This window comes from Herpailurus yagouaroundi, unplaced genomic scaffold (genome assembly GCF_014898765.1).
Source record: "Herpailurus yagouaroundi ecotype Mexico unplaced genomic scaffold, PumYag 100, whole genome shotgun sequence".
Classification (NCBI taxonomy): domain Eukaryota; kingdom Metazoa; phylum Chordata; class Mammalia; order Carnivora; family Felidae; genus Herpailurus; species Herpailurus yagouaroundi.
The window spans coordinates 38,940,271-38,968,204 of NW_024412391.1; the positions used below are offsets into that span (position 1 = coordinate 38,940,271).

A 27,934-nucleotide genomic window follows, 5' to 3' on the forward strand; every position below is an offset into this window, starting at 1 on the left:
AGAGAGAGAGAGAGAGAGAGAGAGAGAGAGAGAGAGAGAGAGAGAGAAATCCCAGGCAGGCTCTGTGTTGAAGGCACAGAGCCCAACTGGGGCTTGAGCTCATGAACCATGAGATCATGACCTGAGCCGAAATCAAGAGTCGGATGCTTAACGGACTGAGTCATCCAGGCGCCCCAGAAGTTACATTTATTTTTAATAAAAGACAAAGTATTATTTGGGCTCAAAATTCCTCCATTGGTGATCTCAGCATACTTTATTTAAAGGAGGAACCAACTAAAGTCCAAGGTTGTACAGGACTGCCATCTAGTGGTAGTTTATTCTGGTGCACATGCAAAATAAACTCACTCTGCCTTCCCATACCTTATAAACACATTTGTTTAAAATGGGGCCAGGGTTTCTTCTTGCCTAATTCCTTTCTTGAGGACTACTGACATGATTCCACAACTAAATTCCACAAGAAGGCATCTTAAATACAGAGGAAGATAGAAGACAAAAATTTTTTTAAGTTTCCTTTTTTAAATTCAGATCAACTCTAGGGAGGTTTTCAAATTAAAAGATTGACCCACTCAATCCTGGAAAAGTGCATATTAGGCACACACAGTTATGACAGGCTTAGAAAATGGGCTTCGTTTTGAAATGTGAATACCTTGGAGTCACTTTTACTTTCTTCCTTTTAAGTTCTGTACTTTTTACAATTTATTTATATCATATTTGCTGGGGGGAGTTTTCAGATTGAGAAAAAAAATTATATAACCTTCTGACTCAATCTCCACTTCCACATTCTATCCTAAGGAAATAATGAGAAATGTGGACAAAGAATTATGTACAAAGTTGTACAATTCAGCAATCTTAGTAACTTCATAATTACCCACTAAATCTATGCATCAAAACTTAACTAGTCATTCTCCCCTATTACTCATTTAGACCAGTTCTAATTTATATACACACACACACACACACACACACACACACACACATATACATACACACACATACACACACAAAAGGAAGGCAGGAATGACAAAAAGAGGAAAGAAATAAATATATGGTAACTTGATATGATTTTTCTATTTTCTATACTTTGGATCATTTCCCAATATACGTCCCTGTAAGTCACATATCAGCATCCAAGAATATTTTCGTGGTTCTCAATAACCAACCTCCTTTAAGAGTGTTGTGTCATTTTACATATATAGGATATACAGACTGTACTATCACCTCTCTAGCATCAGATTTTATCCCATGGCTAATTTTTTTAACAGTGCTATTGAGATACATTTTATATACCACCTCTTTAAAGTATACAGCTTAAGTAATTAGGATATTTACAGAACTGTACAACCATCAGCATAATCTAATTTTGGAACATTTGCATCATCCCAAAAAGAAATCTTGTACCCATTAATAGTAACCCCCTATTACCTCTGCCAACCTCCCAATATGGCTAATTTTTACTAATTTACCAACCCCACTATTTTTTCATATTTTCTTGTAGATGCCTCAGTGATATTACATAAGTGTTTCAAACCCATTAAATGGAATATCTAATTCTGCTACTCAGACATTTCTTTGTTTCAAACTGTGAAAGGATCTGCTTAACCATAGGAAAGTAAAGCATGTCAGAATATCCTGTTTTTTCAAAAGGTACTTTTTAAAAATTTTTTTAAGATTTCTTCATTTTTCAGAGACAGAGAGAGAGCATAAACGGGGGAGGGGCAGAGAGAGAGGAAGACACAGAATCTGAAACAGACTCCAGGCTCTGAGCTATCTGCACAGAGCCCAATACGAGGCCCAAACTCATGGACCGAGAGATCATGACCTGAGCCAAAGTCAGATGCCCAATGGACTGAGCCACCCAGGCACCCCTCAAAAGGTATTTTTTAAGTGTAAGGCATAATTTAAGAACTAAGAGAGGTATCATATAAGCACAAAGTCATACATTCGTTTCTAAACTAGTAGCAACTATCGTTACTTTGGAAGACCATTATTAAATCCAGCAAAAATGTCACACAAAAGCAAGGAATCCCTTTTTTGCTTATTTAAAACTTTATTTTAATTGGGTTAACTTGATCTGATTTTAAAAAAAATACAGTGCAATCGATATAACATTTGATTTGTGGTCTAAAGAATTGTCTTGTTGGGGCGCCTGGGTGGCTCAGTCGGTTAAGCGGCCGACTTCAGCTCAGGTCATGATCTCATGGTCCGTGAGTTCGAGCCCCGTGTCAGGCTCTGTGCTGACAGCTCAGAGCCTGGAGCCTGCTTCTGTTTCTGTGTCTCCCTCTCTCTCTGCCCCTCCCCCATTCACGCTCTGTCTCTCTCTGCCTTTCAAAAAAGAATAAATGTTAAAAAAAAATTTTTTTAAAGAATTGTCTTGTTGCTATCAAAAAAATTAAAACTTTCATTTAGCCAAAGCACTTTTTTATCATATCGTAATGTTTTGGACCCCCGATGCAGAGAATTTAGCAATTTGTCTTTTAAAGATTTAGTAGGAAAAAAAAAAAAGATTTAGTAGGAGGAAAGTAATTGAAACAATTTATTAAACAATAGAGACCTAGGTCCCTTGATCATGTCAGACATCTTGTTTAAAGAACAGTGAAGGGGCGCCTGGGTGGCTCAGTTGGTTAAGCGTCCGACTTCGGCTCAGGTCATGATCTCGTGGTCCATGAGTTCAAGCCCCGCGTCAGGCTCTGTGCTGACTGCTCAGAGCTTGGAGCCTGTTTCGGATTCTGTGTCTCCCTCTTTCTCTGACCCTCCCCCCGTTCATGCTCTGTCTCTCTCTGTCTCAAAAATAAATAAATGTTAAATAACAGTGAAAATCAGTTCTAACAGCTGAGGTTAGGAAGGGATACATCACTGATAAAAGTTAGCCTCTCATCAAATTATAGCTCTTTCCCCTCTTCATCCAACTGTGGACATCTTCCATATTCCTTAAACAATCCAAACATTCCTATTACTCAACTTAAGCAATTCTGCAATCCAGCCAAGTGTTTTGTTTCATATCACTTTATGCAAAATATTTATTTGTACACCACCACCTGAAATATTCCTGTTAATTGATATGCTCAAATTCATTCTTCCTCACCTTTACCTCTATGTATGAAAAGAAGTAAATTCACACAAATGAAGGATACTTCCAAAATAGTTGTTTTTTTCACATCACTAAAGACAGATCTAACATAGATCATTTTTAATACAATGATTAAACAATAAACTCATAAAAAATATGAGCTCAGAAAGAGCTAAAATATTATGAAATCCCTAGTTCATGTTCCACAGGTGCCACACACACACACACACACACACACAAAACCACACAGGTAAGTGTCACTACCTGGTTTCCTGTTCTCACTCCAGTACCAGCAGCTTCTCTATGACCTTGTCACAGTGAAGTGAGAGGAGCTAGGTGGTAAATAAAAACCCTCCCGTGCCAACAGTAACAGTGTACCCAAGCAAGCATCAAGCCCTAGTAACTCAGGAAGTTCTGGGATTAGGGTGGGCAGGCTGTATGTGGCTGCATGCTACTTAGAAAAAGATACCCCCAAGGTGGGAGGAACCCAACCCCACTGGTAAATATAATGCTGTTGTGAAATTTAAAAAGGCACACCTCCTCTGGAGAGGTTTATTCCTGGCCAAGGCACATGGCTTGATGAGCAGGATCAGGTCTGCATTTCAGTCTCCACTTATCCTTAGTCCAGGTGCTCTCGTGCACAACCAGCACAACCACCAGCACAACCCTGGTTGTGGCCCTGGAAGTGGGTGAGGTGGGGAGAGTGTTCTTTCTGCAGCTTCACCCTGCCTATCACAAGTAGGAGAGGGACTCTATCAGTGAGATTAACCCCTTCTTCCACTGAGAGAGGCAATCACACAGCTTACCCAAAAAACCTCAGTTTCAGTCAGCTCATGATATGAAGACAAAATTTGATGAAAAGACACTTTTAGAAATATCTCTGTAGACCATATAAAAATGATTATGTGAAAATCAAACACATTTGTTGTTTAATGTTTTCTTTCCTCGTTATTTTGCTTAACTATTTGAATATAGGGGTTTCAATAAACTATGTTTAACTCTGAGATTTCATACCTCGTGATCCTCCATTTTTATATGGCCAAAACCCAAAATCTGGTACTTGCAATAGCATACTCAAGATTAATGCAAATTACCTTTTACACCACCAAATGATCCATAAGTCATATTGCAGGCTGTTCTCTGAAGATTATGTTCATACATTAATTTGATCTGATATTGGTTCCCATGTTCCACATTACCCAAGGTTCCTAAGGAGGAAAAATTAAAGAATTGCTTTGTTATTTGTTTACATTAAAAGTATTAATTTCCTCTCATCCTCTATACCATCTCTAAGTAATTCAATTTCAGTGAAATTTAAAATGAAAAAGTACTAAAACAATATGTATTACAAACAATTAGCACACTGATGATATAGAGTGCCAGCACAGTTAAAACAATTTAAGTCTTGGCTAGATTACATCATTAGATGAAATACTACCATGGATGACATTTATTATCTATTTCCATTTTATCTGAGTAAAGTGTAATTATTTAAATAAAAACAAAACCATCCAATTTCAGTTCCGAAATAAATGAGGTTAAGCTCCTTATACTTAAACAATAGAGCAAAGTCATGATTCAAAGTGTCTTAGGAAAAATTCCCCACACTTTCAAGCAATTCAGTTTCCTGTCCAAACTCTCAAAATACTCAAGCCCCTAGTACAGTATATTCTAATTTAATGAAGAGATATTCTAAGTTTGCCTTAACAATAGGATAATAAGTTTTATTTGAAGACTGTGAAGAATCTCCTTCAAAACAAAGAGAAATACTTTCTCTGCATTTAATAGATCGTATGTGCTATATTCACTCTCTATTTCTTTCCAAGTTTGAAAAGATTCTTTATCCATATTTTACACTGTGGTTGTTAGGTTTTCTAGAGTAGTTTACAGTTGGAGCTATACCCCAGTAATCAGGCAAGAACATTACAGTTAAAAGAGGTGATAGAAAGAATAAAGATTCAGAATGCAACTGTTTCCATTAAGAATTACAGTTGGAGGGGGCGCCTGGGTGGCGCAGTCGGTTAAGCGTCCGACTTCAACCAGGTCACGATCTCACGGTCCGTGAGTTCGAGCCCCGCGTCGGGCTCTGGGCTGATGGCTCAGAGCCTGGAGCCTGTTTCCGATTCTGTGTCTCCCTCTCTCTCTGCCCCTCGCCCGTTCATGCTCTGTCTCTCTCTGTCCCAAAAATAAATAAACGTTGAAAAAAAATTAAAAAAAAAAAAAAAGAATTACAGTTGGAGCTATACCCCAGTAATCAGGCAAGAACATTACAGTTAAAAGAGGTGATAGAAAGAAAAAAGATTCAGAATGCAACTGTTTCCATTAAGAAGCATCTTTGTCTTTCATTCAAAAATGGAAAATTTAAAGAAAAAATTTAAATATAAAGCAGTCCCCAAACTGGATAGTAGATCAGGAAAACAATCTAAGAATATGTCTGTATGTACGTATGTGCATACATATTTATACATGAGCATTTATTTGTTCTTGCCCAAAAGGATTTACCAATGTACATGGAGGTTGTAAGTACCAAAATATTTCTATTTCCATTTTAGAAGTCAGGCACACTAAGTTCAAAAACAGTTTGAGAAATTTCCCCCAAAATCACACGGCTGATAAAGGACAAAGTACTCAAACTAAGTCTTTATTAGAGTTAGCACTATATATCCTGGTACTTAGTTGTCCACCATTTCACAACTTTCAAACTTTCAAAAAATTTGGTAAGCTAATGACAATTTCCCTAAATAAACCAGCCATCAAAAACATCATTTCCACCTCCATCTTTCTCAACCTGGCTTCTTCATTTGGAAGGTGAAGGGTTGAAAGAGAAAACGAATAAGGGAGGATTTCATGGAGAAAAATCACTTCTACTCAGATCTATGCCCCTGAGAATGGCAACAACAGACCTAACAAACCAACAGAACAAGAAACAAAGAAAAAGACTCAAATTTGCCAGCTAACCCTGATAGGAGATGAAAGCTTTGTGGAATCTAGATGGCAGCAAAATCAGTAAGGTCCAGGGAAACTGAGGGGTAATCACAACCACATGGGCCAAAGAAAAAGAAAAACACACTAAATAACTCACAGCCCCAACCTAAGGAGAGGTCTAGCCTCCAAGAAACCAGAAACAGAAGTTCCTAGAAACATTTGGTTTGTCTCTACAGAAATTACAAATTTCATCCTATACCTAAAACCAGATCAACCCCTCTGAGTAAGGAATGCACTTACACATGCCTACTAGCTGAACGGTCAGTGAACACAGGGGTCAGCAATCAATACTTCACAAACTTGGCATAAAATGACACTAGGATTTGTGTTCTGAAAAAGCTGCAAAGGCATTGGTAATTTTCAATTTTCAGGTAATAGCACTCTCAAACTTAATAGTGCAACTATGGAGAACAAAAGACAATTTATCTTCCTTAGATACTACTTTGAAATAAAGGTAGTATCTGAAAAATCTAAAATTTCTGACCACTTTTTCCTAGAGAAGTATCAATGATACAAGATTAAAATAACTTACACAGGCTTTGTTCTGGGATATACAGACTGAGTATAGTATCTATAGTCTACTTATAGCTAAAATTAACATAAAGTTTCAGCAATTAGAAAGTAAATGAGTATCAGAACATTGATGCAGTTGGCCTTGTTTAAAGAAGATTTGATTTAAACAAAAAATTCTCGGGGCGCCGGGGTGGCGCAGTCGGTTAAGCGTCCGACTTCAGCCAGGTCACGATCTCGCGGTCCGTTGAGTTCGAGCCCCGCGTCGGGCTCTGGGCTGACAGCTCAGAGCCTGGAGCCTGTTTTGGATTCTGTGTCTCCCTCTCTCTCTGCCCCTCCCCCGTTCATGCTCTGTCTCTCTCTGTCCCAAAAATAAATAAATGTTGGAAAAAAAAATTTAAACAAAAAATTCTCTAGAGGGGCGCCTGGGTGGCGCAGTCGGTTAAGCGTCCAACTTCAGCCAGGTCACGATCTCGCGGTCCGTGAGTTCGAGCCCCGCGTCGGCCTCTGGGCTGATGGCTCGGAGCCTGGAGCCTGTTTCCGATTCTGTGTCTCCGTCTCTCTCTGCCCCTCCCCCGTTCATGCTCTGTCTCTCTCTGTCCCAAAAATAAATAAAACGTTGAAAAAAAGAAATTAAAAAAAAAAAATTTCTCTGCAAAAATCAAAGGCCACCAACTACAGTTTTCGGTGCAATTTTAGATAACCGCCGAGGAATCTAATGAAGTTAAATGAAATAAAAGCCATTACAGAGACAATTAAAAGGTTCACTGTGTTAAATAATCAAATTAGATTATAGAAGGCTATCAAAAGTAAAAAACCACATTTTTTTTTTCAATCACAGCAAACATTAAAATTCTATAAATACATCAAATGCTTAGCAATTACTTGATGAGAAGTACACAATATTTGGGGCGCCTGGGTGGCTCAGTCGGTTAAGTGTCCAACTTTGGCTCAGGTCATGATCTCGTGGTTCATGGATTCAAGCCCCACATCGGGCTCTGTGCTGACAGCTCAGAGCCTGGAGGCTGCTTCGGATCTGTGTCTCCCTCTCTCTCTGCTCCGCTCATGCTCTCTTTCTCACTCAAAAATAATTAAACATTAAAAAAAAAAAAACCTTTAAAAAAAAAGAAGTACACAATATTTGGAAAAGAATATTTAAGAGGACATCATCAGGATGACTTAAGCTCACACATCTGTAACCATTTATTTAGAAACTGAAGCCCATCAGAAAGGAATCTGAGAGGCTATGTGATGCTTTTCCTTTACCAAAGTATGATAAGATGGGCTAACTTCAGCTCAGCAAGACCTTGCTATTTCTCTACATTAAGCATGCATTTGATGACATATCACCCTCCAAAAAGAAGTCAGCACAGCAGCCTCTGACTATGAAGGTTGTTTGGTGTGTCCAGAAGGTCTCCCCTAGTTTGTCTCAAATCTTTTTTAGAAGCACACAGCACATGAAAGAAAACAAGAAATATGTGGGGAAGAGACAGTTGAGAATGAGCATGTCAAGTTCAGCTAATACTTTCATCTGTTGACAGCAGTGGTTTTACTTAAACTAAAAAATGTTTATGCTTCCCCTGTTACAGTAAAATCTAAGTAAAAATTCAGTCTGGAACTTCAAGAAACATATTCAAGAGAACAAAAACATTAACTTCTCTGCTTCTCAATTTAAGCCAAGTCAGAAAAAATACACAAACTGTCAGCTTCCGAATATAATAAGAGACTGAAGAAATGAGAGACAGAAAAGGGAAGTGAGATGGGGCATAAGGGAACGTTGTTTGGAGAACTCCTTGTCCCTAGAGTATACAAAGGTTGTAAACAAATACAAAGAATAAAAGAGCAATAAAAATCACCATTCCCGTGACAAATAACTTTCATTTTCAACACTAATTTGAAGGAAAATATCAATGTCTCATAAACAAGTTGTGACCAAACATGCCAGTTTCTTTAAGCAGGCCTTTTTGATGAACACACATTTTATCACTAATCTATGCCTTACACCCCAGGGAAACTCAAAAGCTTCTGACTTTCTGAGCCATCGTTCAAATGGGACCAGAGAAGACCAAGAGTCTTACCCAATTTTTAGTTTGTAGGATCCTTCCCTCTCCTGCCCTCTTAGAGCCTTCAGAAGGGACCAATTCCCTGGAAGTATTCAGCGATAATTGCGTGCAACTTCCTCTGTTCCATGTCCTGTGTAACCCAGTTAATAGTATCACCTCACAGTTAACGGAGAAATAACTAGATTCATGTAATAAAGTAACCTATATCACATCTTCTCCATTTACTCTGGAAAACTAAATATTTGCCCTATCACTAGGAAGAACAACATCTGTTACCATGAAACCAATGGGAGCGGTTTACCAATGACACAGAGAGGTACTATATTGGGCTTTTGATGTAAACAAAAAAGTGGAAAAGAAAATGATAGTGGTAACAGAAGGGAAAAAAAAGAAGGAAGAAGAAAAATAACAGAGTAATAAAGAGCCACTACCAATTACCTCAGCCCCACCCAGAAATTAGTTCACTTGTGCAGTCAACATATGCCTACCATACACCATATGCCAGGTTATCAAGCTTGCCTTAGAAAGCTAACAGACCTTCAACCCCAAAAAGACACTGCTTTAGGATATCCAGCTCAGCAATCCTTATCAAAACACCACCAGCATTTTTCACAGAGCTAGAACAATCCTAAAATTTGTATGGAACCACAAAAGACACCAAATAGCCAAAGCAATCCTGAAAAAGAAAAACAAAACTGGAAGGATCACAATTCTGGATTTCAAGCTATATTACATAGCTGTAGTCATCAAGACAGTATGCTACTGTTTTTGTAGCACAAAAACAGACACATAGATCAGTGGAACAGAATAGAAAACCCAGAAATGGATCTACAACTATATAGTCAACTATGCTTCAATAAAGCAGTAAAGAATATCCAATGGAAAAAAAGACAATCTCTTCAACAAATAGTGTTGAGAAAACTGGACAGCAACATGCAGAACAATGAAACTGGACCACTTCCTTATACCATACACAAAAATAAATTCAAAATGGATGAATAACCTAAATGCGAGACAGGAAATCATCAAAATTCTAGAGGAGAACATAGGCAGCAATATCTTTGACCTTAGCCATAGCAACTTCTTATCAGACATGTCACTGAAAGCAAAGGAAACAAAAACAAACATGAACTATTAGGACTTCATCAAGATAAAAAGCTTCTGCACAGTGAAGGAAATAATCAACAAAACTAAAAGGCAGCCTACAGAATGGGAGAAGATATGTGCAAATGACATAGACATATCTGATAAAGGATTAGTATTCAAAATCTATAAAGAACTTATCAAACTCAACACCCAAAAAACAAATAATACAATTTAGAAATAGGCAGAACACATGAATAGACACTTTTCCAAAGAAGACATTCAGATGGCTAAAAGACACATGAAAAGATGGTCAACATCACTCATCATCAGGGAAATACAAATCAAAACCACAGTGAGATACCACCTCACACCTGTCAGAATGGCAAAATATGCAACACAAGAAACAACAGGTGTTGGCAAGGATGGGGAGAAAGGGAAACCCTCTTGCACTGTTGGTGGGAAGGCAAACTGGTTCAGCCACTCTAGAGAACCATATGGAGGTTCCTCAAGAAATTAAAAATAGAACCACCCTATGATCCAGCAATTACATTATCAGGTATTTACCCAAAGGATACAAAAATACAGATCTGAAGGGGCAGATGCACCCCAACATCTCTAGCAGTGCTATCAACAATAGCCAAACTATGGAAAGAGTCCAAATGTCCATCAACTGATGAATGGATAAAGAAGATGTGGTATATATGTATACACACACACACACACACACACACACACACACACACACACACACACACTGGAATATTACTCAGCCATCAAAAAGAATGAAATCTTGCCATTTGCAACCACGTGGATGGAGCTAGAATGTCTTATGCTAAGCAAAATAAATCAGTCAGAGAAAGACAAATACCATATGATTTCACTCATATGTGGAATTTAAGAAACAAAACAAATGAACATATGGGGGGGGGGAGAGAAAAGAGGGAAACAAGCCATAAGAGATACTCTTATTAATGACGGAGAACAAGCTGAGGGTTGACAGAGGGAGGTGGGTGGGAGATGGGCTAGATGGGTAGTGGGCTAAAGGGGGCACTTGTTGTGATGAGCACTGGGTGTTGTACGTAAGTAATGAATCACTGAATTCTCCTGAAACCAAAATAATAATAATAATACTAACCCAGAAAAAAAAAAAGAATATCCAGCTCAGTGACAATAAATATAAATCATTACTCAAATTAAATGCAAAATATAAATAAAGCCCAAATAAAGAGAATGAGTGTGAAAAATCCAAATCCTAAAGCTAAATTTTACAGCAAACTCCAAAGAACACTTCTTGTATAAGGAATAGACCCATAGAGACTTAGCTTTATTGTGCCAATAAAAAATTTCCCCAATATTGATATCTATTAAAGTAACTCAGCCTGAACTAAAATTTATCTAATAACTAAAACAAAATTTTTTAAAGTTACCTTTCATATTTAGTAAGAATCAAAGTGCTAAAACCAAACTACAATTAACTATCATACTTGTACCCACAGAAAAATGTTAGGGAATGAAATCTGATTAAGCCTCAAATAAGTGCCTTCAGGTCAGGCTGAGTAAAAACAACCAAAAGCCAAGAAATTTGAAGTGTAAAGAGACAACACTTGAGGTTCACCGAAGAAAAGGTAATTTAAACCATTATGACTCAGCACCTAATGAAGTTTGTTGTTGCTATTGAACATTTCTTAAGACTCAAGTGTCCTGGATAAAAGGTACAGCATAAGGAATATAGTCAATGATCTTGTAATAGCATTGTATGGTGACAGGTGGTAGCTACACTTGTGATGAGCATAGCATAACATACAGAGAAGTGAAATCACTATGCTGTACACCTGAAACTGATGTAACATTGAGCTCCAACTATACCTAAATAAAAAAATAAACAAAAGTCTTTTAAAACACTCAAGTGTCCTAAGAATACAGAATTGGCCCCAATAGTCATGGGCAATCCTGGACACAATTCCTGGGAAGGAGATTATAAGGAACCTTCTACTAGAAATTAAAAAAAAAAAAAAAAAAAGGCAATAGCCTAAGAACCTGAAAAAATAAATGAACAAGGGAAAATGTTAACCAAGATAAGAAAATCTTCAACCAAATGTTTTGTGTTCTCTAGCAAGTGAACATAAACAAGCATCTATTCTTATATTAAGAAGCCATTTTTAATACAAATTCTACATTAGAAAAAAATGTTTCTTACCTGAGACAGAGTAGACACAAAGTTTTCTAGAATGCAACACAGCCAAATGAAGCAGTTCAGTACCTCTGAAAAATAGGAACAGTTTTAAAAGTTTAAATGTTAACTTCAGATGTAACCCAAAAAGATACAAAATACTTTTAAAAAGAGATTATAACCACAGTCTATAATCAGTTAACTAAAAACTTACTAGATAATATTAGAAACTGAAAAATAAATGTAACAACAAACACCACTTTGGCAACCCCAGAGGCTCAAGGACTCTGCCTCATGGAACTTCCTTCAGTTGAAGCCAATAGAGCCTCCAAGAAAAAGTAGAAGCAGAGGCCGCTTCATGAGTGCTCTCTCATAATACAGAGATCCAAGTTCTGGACCTGTCTCTCTGGCTAACTAACCTGTGACCTTGGGCAAGTACGTTAATCTTTCTGAACCTGTTTCCCATCCTGGAAAATAAGACATTTCAATTAAATGAAATGAAATCATGTGATACTACTTTGTAAAGTATAAAGCACTACAGAATGCTAATCATTATCAGTAAATGGTATAAGTCACTTCCAGCTCAGAAATTTTATTAAAGGCACTGAAAATATGTCAGTTTGGACTAAACTGCCACTGTCACCAATATACTTCTCAGCCTCTATCAACTAGTTTCCAAGACATAATACAGTCTAGAAATCCTAAATCCAGTCTTCAAGGGTCAGGTCAGTAGATGGAAATGAGTGAAGAGTGTAAATGGTGTGGTCCACTGCAGAGTGGGGCCTGACTAAAGGAAGCAACCACCACTCAGTTCTGGGCTTGTGGCCAAATCTCCACTTTTTTTTTTTTCCCCAAGAAAAGCAAGAAAGCAGGGATTTTATGTGAAATCCCTGGTTCTTAAATATCAGCAACTCTTTTAAATTTAAAACACATCTGCAAGCAGTCCTCCAAGGCATGACCTCTGATACAGACTCTGGTTGTTCTAAACTAAAAGAACTATAATTGAAATCTGAAGACCTGGAGTGGGGTCCTGACTCTGCACCTTGGTATCCGTGTAATCATTTAACCTTTCAGGGTGTTAGTCTCTCATTTACAAAATATAAATTCTATTAGATAATACCTGAAAAATATCATTATAATGAATATAAATGCTCACCATTCACTCTACTACCAGAAAATGCAAATATATACAATTATCACATATTCAATATTGACTTCAAAAAAATTTTATTGCCCTGAACACTCAAAACAATTTTTCTACCATGCACAGGAAAAGAACATGATGTCATGGAAAGGTAATAGAGTATGGAGTCAGATAGACCTGGGTCTTGAATCCAGGCTGTGTGACCTAAAGCTCTGAGTTCTAGCTAGTTTCCTTATCTTTAAATACAGATCACATCGTATAGATAAGATTAATGAAATAGTACTAGTTAATTAATGCCAGTTCAGTATCCACTCATTAATGTTAACCTCTCTTCCAACAAGTGACCATGTAGATAACAGCCCTACTTGGAACTACTGAACAGAATGATTATAACAGCACTTCATTCTTTTAAAAAATGAAAAGAAAGGGGCGCCTAGTGGCTCAGTCGGTTAAGTGTCTGACTTCAGCTCAGGTCATGATCTCGCTGTTTGTGGGTTCGAGCCCTGCTTCCGGCTCTGTGCTGACAACTCAGAGCCTGGAGACTGCTTCGGATTCTGCGTCTCCCTCTCTCTCTGACCCTCCCTCGCTCACGCTCTGCCTCTCTCTCAAAAATAAATAAACATTTTTTTTTTTTTAATGGAAAGATAGGGGTACGTAGGTTGCTCATTTGGTTAAGCATCTGGTTTCAGTTCAGGTCATGATCTCATAGTTCATGAGTTCAAGTCCTGTATTGGGCTTTCTGCTGTTAGCATGGAGCCTGCTTCAGATCCCCTGTCCCTCTCTCTCTGTCTGCCCCTCCCTGACTTGTGCACACGCATGTTCTCTCTCTCTCAAAAGTAAATTAACTAATTTAATTTAAAAATTAAACAAAAGAAACTAAGGACCTTTCTACACCAAATAAGTACTAATTGACTTTAAAGCTTCAAAGTTATTTACCAAATACCAAACTGCTACTTTGTCTAATTATTTAAACAGACATTTATATAATCTGTACAATTAGTGCTTTAAGTAAGTGATTACTTTCTATTTCTTTATTTGGTTATTTTCAAAAGCTTCTCTCTTTTCCTTTAAACCTCTGATGTGTCAGGGATCTTAGTCTGTTTCTATAAAAAAAAAAAAATTCCTAAATTATTCTCTTAAATGTGCTGTTTTCCATATTAAAAAAAAAAAAAGTTCAGTACATGAGGAACACACACCCAGGTAAAAATATCCAAAAAATATATTAACTCATAGATGGTCTTTTTTTCATTTAAGAATCCACAAAAATGACACAGTGGGGAAATGACACTCTAAGTAAGATAAAATGCCAGGATTAGTGGGCTGTACTTACGAAACAAACTTTCCTACTTCCACTTGTAGTATTGGATCTCGTAGATGCACTTCTAGAAGCATATCTTCAGCTTGAGCGCCATCTCCTGTTTTTACAGGATGGGGGTTAAAGATTCTTAGGTATCCCATAAAGCTACCCACAATTATTTTATCTGTGGAGAGATTTTTTTTAAAGATATAAGAAGAAACAAACATTACCAACAAATTTCTTTGGAAATAAACTTTCTAATGTCTAAAAAAGAAATTTAAAAATTAAACAATCAAGTCTTGTTTCATATACAATGGCCAATCTGCCAACAGATGATGTAATTAAAATGAACTTATGTTAATAACATAGTTTTTCAAAAAGAATTTTTTTATATCACCAATATTCACACATACTAACATATTACATGTTTTTCCTAAGCCTTGCTTTGGTGTCAGTGTTTATAATTTAACTCAGTCAAAGTAAGTCCTTTTACAAAAGACTAGTATAAGGTTGTAAACTGATTTCATCATAGAGTATCAACTCTACAGCTGGTTGTAAAAAGGATTCTGAGGCCTCACTAGGTAGAGTGCTCTGATTAACAAAGTCTACACTTGGACACAAGAGGGAGAAATGGTTAAGATAGGTGTTGTGGGTTGAAGTGTGTCCCCCAAAAAAGATATATTGAAGTCCTAACCCTCAGTATCCATGACTTTATTTGGAAATTAGGTCTTTGAAGATGTAATCAAGTTAAGATGAGGTCACACTCAATTAGGTGTGCAATAGGACTCTCTTACAAGAAAAGGAAGTAGAGATGGCGGGGGAAGAAGAATGTCCTGTGAAGACATGCAAGCAGAAGATGATCATGTGACAATGGAGGTAGAGATTGGAAAGATACATCCACAAGCCAAAGAATGCCTAGGACTACCAGAAGCTGGAAGAGGCAAGGAGGGATCCCAGAGGCTTTAGGGATAGGATGGCCCTTTCAACACCTTGATTTCAGACTTCTAGCCTCTAAAAACTGTCAGAGAATAAATTTCTGTTGCTCTAAGCCACTCAATTTGTGGTACTTTGTTATAGCAGCTCTAGGAAACTAATACTTTGGGTTTTGAAAGTGCTGTATTAGTATAGAATATTGTCTTTTTCTCATCTACTTAAGAGTTCTATATACTTATTTACTGAGAGTTTATTATGTGCCAAGCAATGGTCTAAGTAAGTTCTTTTATGTACTAACTCACTAAATCCTCATAATAACCCAATGAGAGAGGTACTATCCTGGGAATTTCAATCCTGAATAGAGACACCAGGAATCTGCTGCTCGATGATCTGATGGCAGCCCCCTGGAGGTCTACAAAGTCTCTAGAGCCATGCTGTTCCCATCCCCCACTAAGGCTTGGCCAATTCAACTCCTCCTGCATTTGGAAGATCTATGTCACTCTTACTCCAATCCCTTTTCATTTGTATTTACCATAGCTGTTTCCTGTAACCTATGGCCAAATAATAATAATAATAATAATAGATTTTTAAAAATTGGCAGCAGAGAATAAATTGCAGGTATCGATTCCTACAGGGATATTTGGAAATTGGCTCTTTAGCTGAGTTGGGGCACAAAAGCAGTAAGACTCCTGTTCACATTGTAAACAGGGTTAAAAGACACTGTACACATTGACAGAATGGCCAATCAAGTTAACACCTCCAGTTAATGGGCATCTAAGACTCTGTGCCCATTGCAGGTGGCACTCTAGTGGACTGGATAGCTGTTGGCCTAGGCCAACTGAACAGGAAGAAGGAATGCCAAACCATATATAAGATGGCTTTTATAAAGGCACTGGATAAGTTAAAATAAGAGAATGATAGGTTTAAACCTCAAAATTCCCATCTCAATGTAAAGAATAAAACTCTGGGTCCTTGGGACGCTGCAGAAAGAACTTCTCACTTCTTAACATCAGTGGGGCTTAACCACTAAGAATCTAATTCAAGGATTGCTTCTATAGGTTTTAAGTTACAGTAACAAGTGGGTTCACAGTCTCTTCAGGTTTCCTGCATAAAAGTAAAGACAGGGATGCCTGGGTGGCTCAGTCAGTTTGAGAGTCCAACTCTTGGTTTCAGCTCAAGTCAGGACCCAGGGTCATGGGATTGAGCCCCGAGTCAGGCTATGCACTGAGTGTGAAGCCTGCTTAAGATTCTCCTCTCCCTCTGCCTCTCTCCCCCACCAAAAAAAAAAAAGAGTAAAGACATTCATCAGAAAGAGGGGGACTACAATGTTACATAATGAGTTACTGGCAAAGTCTTGGATATACTTAAACCTCCAAACTTTTCTAAAACACTCCCCCACTGAGCTTGCTATGTATCCCACCATGCCCTAATCCCTATTTCACGCACTAAATAACCAAGATTCAACTTCAACACAGCCCTATCTTCAGAGATAAAAGGAAGGCAGGATGGCAAAGCCCACATAACGACAATTTAACCCCTAAAATCAAAAGGTGTAAGTATGATAATTAAAACAGCAGGACTTTTATAGTAACCAGATCTCCGGTAATAGTCTAATTTCTAACTATGATTAATGGGATACCCAGGAATGAAATGAATAGGCAACTCATTAAAACCCTTTTTTTCCCAGTGGTTCACTTATTTTTTTTATTACCAAGTAGTATTCAATTGTAAGAATGTCGTATAACATGTTTATTAAACTCAAGTTTTTTGGGAGGCACCTGGTGGCTCAGTCAGATAAGCATCCGACTTCGGCTCAGGTCATGATCTCAAGGTTTGTGGGTTCAAGCCCCGCATCAGGCTCTGTGCTGACAGCTCAGAGCCTGGAGCCTGCTTCAGATTGTGTGTCTCCCTTTCTCTCTGTCCCTACCCCACTCGTGCTCTGTCTGCCTCTCTCTCTCTCTCAAAATAAATAAATGTTGAAAAAAAAATGTAAACTCAAGTCTTTTTTTTGAAATCTATAACTAAAAATATTCTAGGTCCATGAAAAAGAGGACTAACTCAAGCCACCATATAGACAGTCATGGCATCTCACTCATTTCCACACTTAAGTCAATTTACAGATTCACAGCCCCTTGAATAAAGACAACACAGTGTATAGATGTTGCTATAACACCACACATGCCTAATATAAATTTTCCTCAGATCCTTCCTTACAGGACCAATAGTCATTTATTCAGGTGCACTGAGGGAAGGGAAATACCTAAATTGTGTGAGAATGATGAATATTGGCTCAAGTTACTACTAACTCTCAAAGCCCAGAAATATACTATTGTTTCTAATTATGGAGACTCGGTAATAAATGAATTTTTTAACTTAGTTCAACCAGTGAGAGAGCAAAGCCAGCCTATGATTTCTCTCACCCAGTTTCTGAGAGTCTAAATGATATGTATTGCAGGCACCTGGGTGGCTCAGTTGATTGAGCATCCGACTTCGGCTGAGGTCGTGACCTCATGGCTTATGAGTTCAAGCCCTGCGTCCGGCTCTGTGCTGACAGTTCAAAGCCTGGAACCTGCTTCAGATTCTGTGTCTCCCTCCCTCTCTCTGCCCCTCCCTCACTTGTTCTCTGTCTCTCTGTCTCTCTCAAAAATAAATAAACATTAAAATTTTTTAGATTTTAAATAAAGGAAATTTATTTCCACAGAAAACAGTAGAACACCCATTTGGTTCCCCAACATTTACATGGGGGATATTATATTGGGACAGCTCTATGGAAACCACTGGAACTCTATCTCCCAGTTAGGGAGAAAATCAAAAGCAATACCACTCCTAGGCTTGATTTGGGGTAGTTTCCAAAATTCAGTGCCAAAAAGCTTCAATATGCACATGTGGTGATTCCCATCACATCCATGTTCTATAACCAAATGTGCCAATATTGAAGTCTAATGGGTCTTATAGAAAGAGTTAGGGTTGATCTGTATAAATTGGCAATCCCAATTTCTTCTATTATTCCACATCTTATCTTTTCTTGGAGCCAACTGATACGACTCATCTGCTTGAATACAGTTCTAGATCTTAATAATGCATTTTTTCCTTTCCAGTAAACACAGAACAACAGAAACAGATGGCTTTCACCTGACAAGAAAAGGCATTTATCTTTAAATGTACTGCCACAACCCAATCTGCAGGAACCAGGACTACCTCATCACCTCTTAACAGCCAAATAGGACTGAAAGAAATCTGAGTGAAACCCAGGAATCTCCAAGGACCCTCACCCATACTATCGGGAGCAGCAATAAATGAAACTACTACAATCCTCTTCAGGCGAGCATTAGTGTTCTAGATCCCTCAGGAATGAAGGCCTACACCAATTCTCCAGTTCCTTGATCTCCACTCAAGACCAAGAGCCCTAATCAGCTGGTCAAAGGTAAAAAAAAGAAAAAAAGAAAGAAAAGAAAAAGCATAGTTACATAGCCTGGTGACCAGACACAAAACAGAAGGTATTTCCCCATTATGACTTCTTTAAGTTACCATACAATTTTTTCTACTCCTTAATCTTAATTTTTAAAATTTTTCTTTCTCTTCTTTTCGTATAGGTTTTGAACACAGATTGTACATACATACCACTTAGTCTAAAGGCCGAATATTGGAACATGGTAATGACTCAATGACAAGAGAAAGGGATATCACCCAAAGATCCTGGACTTTTGCAGAGCCAGGGCTCCCTGAAAGTGTCTCTGAAGCAGCAGGTGCACATGGTTTATCTCCCACTGCAGATGGGTAGGAACACATGCTTGTGCAGTTAGTTATATGGGGACAGCTGCCACAGGTGAGGTATCAATGCTGAGTAGCTAAAAGATAAACATAGTAGCTATTTTTCTGTCAGCCCTATGTTTTCTACTCAGGATTCTTACAGGAAACTAACTCTCCTGCCTGACCACAGGCTGGCATGAAACCTAAGCTGACCCACTCAGAGTCTCCCTCTCAGCCTCACTCTCACTACCTCTCTCACGAGTCGGAATCTTGAATTCAGAAAAACACTTTAAATGCATGGTGTCCGATTTCAACAGGGATCTCAAGACTTAGGAAGGAATCCTTCTATATATCAAGTTGGCTTTGCCTACAATGATTTCAAGATGCCTAATACCATCTTTTCACTCTCTGATCACCCCAAAGAAAGTAGGGGTCATTACTGTTTCAACCTCCCGACCTGACCTGCAAATTTCTCTTCATCTGTATCCATTCTTACCCTCTCGCCTTCTGTCACAGTGAAAAAAAAAAGTGCTCACACCTGTTTAAGGGTAACTCTTCCCTCTGCACACCTGATCCCATCTCTATCTTCTCTGAATTCCTGCTCTATTTTTTTTAAGATTTTATTTTTTTTACAAAATTTTTTTAATGTTTATTTATTTTTGAAACAGAGAGAGACAGAGCATGAACTGGGGAGGGTCAGAGAGAGAGGGAGACACAGAATCTGAAACAGACTCCAGGCTCTGAGCTGTCAGCACAGAGCCCGACGCGGGGCTCGAACTCACAGACCACGAGATCATGACCTGAGCCAAAGTCAGACGCTTACCGACTTGAGCCACCCAGGCGCCCCTAAGATTTTACTTTTAAGTAATCTCTGCACTCAACGTGGGGCTCAAACCTACAATCCCCAGATCAAGAATCACACACTCCACCTACAGAGCCAGCCAGGTGTCCCGTCCCTGCTCTATTATATCCTCCATGCCATACACTGAATTTTTCCCACTTCTCCTTACCCTACGCTGCCCCCCAGTTATTATCCTCCCTTCTTCCCTTCACAGCTAAGTTTCTTTAAAGAGCCATTAACGTGCAGTCTTCCGCACCTTCCACTCCTTCTCTCACTACAAATCTAGATTTTGTCACCATTGTGCCCACTCATCCACCCTCACCAAGAACACTAATGAACTACTTGCTGCTAAATGGCGTGGAAACTTCAGTCTTCATGTCACTAAACCTTGCCTCCCAGGTACCAGCCCAACTGGTTCTCCTTCCTCTCTGCCTGCCTTTCTCAGAATCTATTACTATCTACCCTTCCCAAACCTCCCCCTTTAATGCTTGTATGCTAAAGGTTATGGTCCTAAGGTTCCTGCCCCCTTATTCCACCTTCTTTCCCTGTGCATTTTCATGCATTTCCAGGGTTTCAAATACAACCAGCATACGGCTCACCTCAAAATCACTACCTCTATTCTGCCTACTAGACATTCCTTTCTCAAACAGAGCATGTCCCAAACTGCTCTCATCTACCTTCCACTCCCTAAGATCAACAATAATTATTCAACTGTAGTGTACCACCATTCAACAATGGAGCTTGTCAAAAATGCAGATACCTGGGGCGCCTGGGTGGCGCAGTCGGTTAAGCGTCCGACTTCAGCCAGGTCACGATCTCGCGCTCTGTGAGTTCGAGCCCCGCGTCAGGCTCTGGGCTGATGGCTCGGAGCCTGGAGCCTGTTTCCGATTCTGTGTCTCCCTCTCTCTCTGCCCCTCCCCCATTCATGCTCTGTCTCTCTCTGTCCCAAAAATAAATAAACGTTGAAAAAAAAAAATGCAGATACCTACACCCCCCTGTAATCCACCTCCCTCCAGGAAACATGACCTTATAGGATTTTATATAGGTGAAATAGAAAATCTTTATATATAATAATCACCCCCAGAATATGATAATGCTGGTGGTCCAAGTTTTGAGAAATAATAATTGGGGATTTTTTTTTCCTATGTGGGACACACACAGGAAATTATTTTTGTATTGTATCCTTGGGAAAACAGAGGGAACTGCTCACAGCTGGCCAAAAATTGGGAAGAAGCAAACTAGTAGCTGGTAACCCACTGGTGGCACCTCAGTGAAGAGCTCTAAAAGAAATGAGTGAACAGTAGCCTATTAAGGCAATCAATCAGGATAGTTTCCAACCAAGTTGAGCTTCAGATAGTTTGGGCATAAATGAGTTTGAAATTGTTCTCTATGGCATATATTTTTGTAGTCTCAGCATTCTATGCTGCCAAATAATAAAGGAATCATAAGTTTTAACAAACAGGCAGGAGATAAGGTTCATAATGTTTGAGGAAACTCTCAGAACACCCTCTGAGTAGAAGACTTTCCCATATCCTATCAGTGGAAGGGCAGGGCCCAGATTTTGCTTAGAAATAATTTGGGTGCTCAGTACAGCTTAGTACCTCCCATTCTTCTTTGTCAATATAATTTTCTTCTTTCAGGGGGAAAAAAAGGAGGAGAGAGGGAAACAAACCACAAAAGACTCTTAACGACAGAGAACAAACTGAGGATTAGTGGAGGGAGATAGGTGGGATATGGGCTAGATGGGTGATGGGTATTAAAGAGGGCACATAGTGGGATGAGCACTGGGTGTTGTATATAAGTGATGAATCACTGAATTCTACTCCTGAAACAAATATTGCACTGTAGGTTAACTAAAATGTAAATTAAAAAAAAAATTTTTTCTCCTTTTACCTTGTCCCCAAGATTCTATTGTTTTTGTTACAGGAAAGGGAAATAAAATAACAAAAAAATGTAAGGGGACAATATTTATAAACACTGAACAAAAGAATGATTATAATAAGTTTTTTAAAAAGCTAATGACTATCTGGATTACAAAAAAGAAAAGAAAAAGCTCATGACTATAATCATTAAAACAGGGGCACCTGCGTAGCTCAGCCAGTTGAGCGTCAGACTCTTGATTTTAGCTCAGGCCATGATCCCATGATCATGGGATCGAGCCCCATGTCAAGTTCCATACAGCATGGAGTCTGCTTAAGATTCTCTCCATCTCCCTCTGCCCCTCTCCCCAGCTTATGCTCTCGCTCCCTCTCTAAAAAAAAAAAAAAAAAAATTTTAAAAATAATAATAATAATACAATTTCCAAATAGCAATGACATAGAACTAAAATGTTTTAAAGACTGCTTCAAAAAATATGAAGATGCAAAGAGGAGCAAATCGATATAAGAATAAGACAGAATGTTGTTTTCAGTATCATAATATGAAAATGAAAGTAATGATTTAATTATTTTTTCTACCATCCAATAGAACTAGAAAAATTTTTCCATTCTGGTATGAATGGCTTTCAGATTCAACTTTTAGAAAATAGAATTTTCTGGGGCTCCTGAGTGGCTCAGTCGGTTGGGCGTCCAGCTTCAGCTTGGGTCATGATCTTGCGGTTTGTGAGATTGAGCTCTGCGTCAGGCTCTGTACTAAGAACTCAGCCTGGAGCCTGGAGCCTGCTTCGATTATGTATGTCTCTGTCTCTCTGTCTCTCTCTGTCTCTCTCTCTCTCTGCCCCTCTCACTTGTGCTCTGTCTCGTCTCTCGAAAATAAACAGTAAAAAAAAAGAAAATATAATTTTCCTTGAAAACAATTTCTAAAAAATTTCAAAATTAAAAATATTTTGGGACACCTGGGTGGTTCAGTCAGTTAAGTATCTGACTCTTAATTCTGGCTCAGGTCATAATCTCATAGTTCATGGGATTGAGCCCCATGTTTGGCTCTGTGCTGACAGCATGGAGCCTGCTAGAGATTCTCTCTCTCCCTTTTCGCCCCTCCGCCTCCTTTCTCTCTCTCTCTCAAATTAATTAATTAATTAAAATATTTTAGTGGCTCTACTTCCAAATAATATGACAGAATCAACACAAATCAAAAAAAAAAAAAAAAAGAGCAAAACAGAAGTAAAAACTATCTTTGTTAGCCTTGTTAGCCTGCTACCTAAATATTACTTATAAGGAAAACTACCTTAAAAATTAGGGCATAATTCTATAGTTCACTTACATTCTATAAAGTACATTTTTTAAAAGGAAGTCATTTTTATTTTATTTCTGTAAAGCTTTGCTCCAAGATGCATGGCCATAAGTTGCTTACCTTGTCCATTTCCAGTATTGTCAACATCAGCCAAACACAAACAGCCTTGATCAAATTCTTCTTTTTCTCCCAGAACAGTAGACCACCAATCCCGGGCTTTAAATAAAGACATTTTCGTTCACTATAAAAAGAAAGCATTTATTTATAGTAAAAATCTACTTCACACCATGAATTATGAATTAATTATTTCTTAAGGCATAGCAAATTAAACTTGGACAATGCTAAAACATTTCTGAATTTAACTTTAATTTTGTATTTTGCAAACATATGTGAAACCACAAATCAAATGGCTGGAAACATAATCAAATATTTTACAATGCCATTGGAGAGTCAGTCTGAAAAATTATACGTGTATGTTGGGCCAATTCTCTCTTCTGGGACATGTAGTAGACAATGACACACAGTAACAAAAAAAATATTCTTTGTAGGATCAAGATTCAAATTCTAATAGCACTCGTTAGTACATAATTCCTTAGCAAAATACCTAATTTTCCTACAGTTTGGTCACTGAAAAGACTGCATCATCTCATGCCACAATGAGTTGCTGAGAAAAGCAAATGAAGTCAAACATATCAAATGGCTAACACTGGAACTAGTATATTACAAGGACTCAAAAAGCATTCACACCCTTTCCCCATTCTAATTGTAGAAAGGCAAAATGGAAGACGAAAATGCACACCAAAAAAGAACCAGGAAAACCAGGTATAGGTGCATTTATACCACTATACCACTAACCATCTGTGACACTGGCAACCCATAAAACTTCTCTCTGCTTTGATTTCTCATCTAGAATAAGGGTATACCAGCAACATCTACCACAAAGTTACTGACATGGGTGAATGTGAATGCCCACTGGACCCCAAATTATAACACAAACATCACATAACCTGTGATTCTATGAAAGTTCGTTTATCCAACATAAATAAGCCTTTCCTTCATGCTACCCTGATTTAAATAATAGGAAATACAGTCAATTTTCCTTATTTATAAAGACATTCCATTCTATAAGGTCACAGCAAACACTGAGTTAGTAAATACTGAACTATTGCCTCTAGGGGAAATAGAGAAGCTCCTGTGAGCCTCTAGTCACAACTTTTTCATCAACCAATCAATACATAACTTTGTTTTTTGTGTTTCTCTGTTTAAAACTACTTTATTTAATATACTGTTGATTCATTAACATTCAACTCTACAGTCAGCAACACTATAACTCATATATTTGAAGGAAGCTTATCTGATACATGTATTTTCTCTGTAAGGTATATCACAGCCTTCTTGCACCTAATTAGAAACATTACACGGCACTTAAGCATTTTATATGGGGACGATTTTAAACAAAAATCAGAGCATATAAATAAACAAACAAATCCAAACAACAAAGATGTGGAAAACATGGCACTAAGTAGGCCACAAAAAGGACACTTATTTATAGTATAAGAGCTGAAACAAGAAGGCAAAGAATCACTGTGATTGATATCTTCCAGGAACATGTGTGTCAAGTGACTTAAATTTTTTTGCCACTCTGTGTATGACCATGAATGACCCAAAAGCACCATAAGTATTGACTCTGGTATCACAAATAAATTTTAGCAAACAGGTAAACTCACAAATATGGAATCTGCAAATAATGAGGATCAACTATACATTTAAAAAATGTAAATCAGGGGCGCCTGGGTGGCTCAGTCGGTTAAGCGTCCGACTTCGGCTCAGGTCATGATCTCACCGTTCGTGGGTTCGAGCCCCACATTGGGCTCTGTGCTGACAGCTCAGAGCCTGGAGCCTGTTTCAGATTCTGTGTCTCCCTCTCTCTCTGCCCCTCCCCCACTTGCACTCTGTCTCTCTCTGTCTCAAAAATAAATAAACATTAAAAAAAATTTTTTTTTTTTTTAATGTAAATCAGGGGCTCCTGGATGGCTCAGTCGGGTAAGCATCTGACTCGGCTCAGGTCATGATCTCACAATTCTTGGGTTCAAGCCCCGCATCAGGTTCTGTGCTGACAGCTTGGAGCCTGGAGCCTGCTTCAGATTCTGTGTCTCCCTCTCTCTCTGTGTCCCTCCCCTTCACACTCTGTCTCTCTCTCTCTCTAGAATAAACATTACAAATAAATTAAAAATAAAAAGTGTAAATCAATCTGCTTCTTAAAGTATGCCTTCCGCATAGGTTAATCATAGAAAGCAAGACCACTTGCTTTCCTTAAGTTGGCCAAGAAATTAGCTGAGAATCATGCAGTGGTGAAAAGTACAGACTCCGGAGGTGGTCACTGTTAATTTGGATATATGTTCCATACAAACCAAGAAACCAAGGACAGGTTACTAAGAGTTACCAAAACTCCCCATACTTCAGCTTCCTCATCTATAAAATAAAGAGGAATAAATAAGAATGCATAGAGGCAACCTATGAAAAGGAAGAAAATATTTGCAAATTATATAATTATGATTAATATACATAATACATAAAGAACTCATGAATATCAACAAAAAACGTTTTAATGGGCAAAGGACTTGAATAGACATTTAACCCAAGAAGAGTTACATGGTCAAAAAGCATGTGAAACAATGTTCAACATCACTAATCATTAGGGAAATGCAAATCAAAAACATAATGAAATACCACCTCACACCCATTAGGACAGCTACTACAAAAAAAAACAAAAAACAAAAAACCCAGAAAATAACAAGTGTTGGCAAGGATGTGAAGTAACTGAAACCCTTGTGCATTGTTGATGAAAATCTAAAATAGTGCAACCACTATGGAAACTGTATGGTGGTTCCTCAAAAAATTAAAAATATAAATTACCATATGATCCACTCATTCTACTTCCGGGTATATATCCAAAGGAAATGAAAACAGGAGTTCAAAGAGACATTTGCACTCTTATGTTCACAGCAGCATTATTCACAATATCTAAAGGGTAGAGGCAACCCAAGTTGGGTTGTCCATCAGTGGATGAGTGGATAAACAAAGTGTGGCATATACATACAATGGAGTATTATCAGTCTTAAAAAGGAGGGAAATTCTGACACATGCAACATGAATGAACCTTAAGAACATTATGTTAGGTGAAATAAACCAGTCAAAAAGACAAATACTGCATGTTTCCACTTATATGAGGTACCTAGAGTAGTCAAATTCATGGAGAGTAGAATGGTGGCTGCCAGGGTTGGGGTGAGAGAGAAGTGGGAAGCTTTAGCTGATGGGTATAGAGATTCAGTTTTACAAGGTGAAGAGTTTTGGAGACTGGTTGCACAAAAATGTGAATGTACTTAACACTACTGAACTGTACACTTAAAAATGGTTAAGATGCGGCACCTGGATGGCTCGGTCAGTTAAGCATCTGACTCTTGGTTTTGGCTCAGGTCATGATCTCACAGCTTTTGAGCTCAACCCCCACATCAGGCTCTGCACTAACAGCACAGAGCCTGCTTGGGATTCTCTCTCTCTCCCTCTCTCTTTGCCCCTCCTCTGTTCACACACTCTCTCACTCTCTCTCCCAAAATACATAAACTTTTTAAAAAATAGTTTTAAAAATTTTTAATAAAAATAAAAAAATAAAAAATAAAAAAGTTAAGACAGTAGGGTGCCTGAGTGGCTCAGCTGGTTAAGCACCTGACTTCTGATTTTGGCTCAGGCTATGATCTCACAATTTGTGAGTTCCAGCCCCACGTCAGGCTCTGTGCTGGCAGTGCAGAGCTTGCTTGGGATTCTCTCTCTCTTCCTCTCTCTCTCTCTCAAAAAATAAATAAATAAACTTTAAAAATATTTTTAAGTGGTTAGGGTGGTAATTTTATGTTATGTATATTTTCTCACAATTCAAAATAAAAAATAAAAACTTAGTTTGAAAAAAGGAACACGGTTTTATTAGCACAACACTTGGCACAAATAAGCACTCAATAAACGTTAGCCATTGCTATGGTTTTTACCCTTTTTATGATATTTTTTAAAACCTACATTGAAGAAAAGAAACAAATGTCCTTCAATGTGTGAATAAACAAACTATGGTACAGCCTTACCATGGAATAAAACTCAGCAATTTTTTTAAATGAAGTAACAACAACTTGGATGGATCTCAAGAGCATTATGCTGAGTGAAGAAAAAAACACCCAATCCCAGGGGTGCCTGGGTGGCTCAGGCAGTTAAGTGTCTGAATCCTGATTTCGGCTCAGGTCATGATGTCAGGGTCTCAAGATTAAGCCTGGCAGAGGACTTCTCACTGGGCATGGAGCCTGCTTAAGATTTTCTCTCTCCCTCTCTCTCTGCCTCTCCCCCGTTTGTGCTCACACTCTATCTCTCTAAAATAAAAAAACAAAACAAATAAAAAGTCTTAAAAACATCCAATCCCAAAAGATCACATATTAAATAATTCCATTTCTATAACATTTTCAAAATGACAAAATTAAACTGATGGAAAACAGATCAGCAGTTGCCAGGGTTAAGGGAGGGTGTGACTTTAACAGACTAGTAGAAGGGGATTTCTTTGAGATGACGGAAAAGTTCTGTACCCTGATTTTGGTGGTGGTTTCATGGGATAAATTTTAATTTCTTTCAGCCATATTCCAAAAAGAAAAGTGTATGTAATGTAAAACCTAGTGAATCTAAATAAGACTTATAGTTTAGTCATAGCATTGTATAAATGTCAATTTAGTAGTTTGATAATTGTTCTGTTATTATTAGGAAATCACTACTTTTGCAACTTCTATGTGAGTATAATATTATTTCAATGACCAGTTTAAGGAAACAAACAACAAGAAAGAAAGAAAGAAAGAAAGAAAGAAAGAAAGAAAGAAAGAAAGAAAGAAA

General features: G+C 38.1%; 1 protein-coding gene across 10 annotated transcripts in view; it reads right to left on the reverse strand.

Annotated features, from left to right (window-relative positions):
- The window catches only part of BBS9 (Bardet-Biedl syndrome 9), a 447,491-nt gene that overhangs the window by 406,995 nt on the left and 12,562 nt on the right, over nucleotides 1-27,934 (reverse strand). For 7 of the 10 annotated variants that reach the window (XM_040472285.1, XM_040472287.1, XM_040472283.1 and 4 more), the window contains exons 2-5: nucleotides 23,138-23,258; nucleotides 14,356-14,506; nucleotides 11,909-11,973; nucleotides 4,162-4,275 (exon numbers count right to left, since the gene is read on the reverse strand). In XM_040472285.1, coding sequence (XP_040328219.1) covers nucleotides 4,162-4,275; nucleotides 11,909-11,973; nucleotides 14,356-14,506; nucleotides 23,138-23,249 — 442 coding nt within the window. In that variant the 5' untranslated portion in view covers nucleotides 23,250-23,258. Of the gene's footprint in view, nucleotides 1-4,161; nucleotides 4,276-6,292; nucleotides 6,316-11,908; nucleotides 11,974-14,355; nucleotides 14,507-23,137; nucleotides 23,259-27,934 lie in introns of those variants that run through there. The other 3 variants (XM_040472289.1, XM_040472290.1, XM_040472291.1) reach the window with 3 other exon arrangements.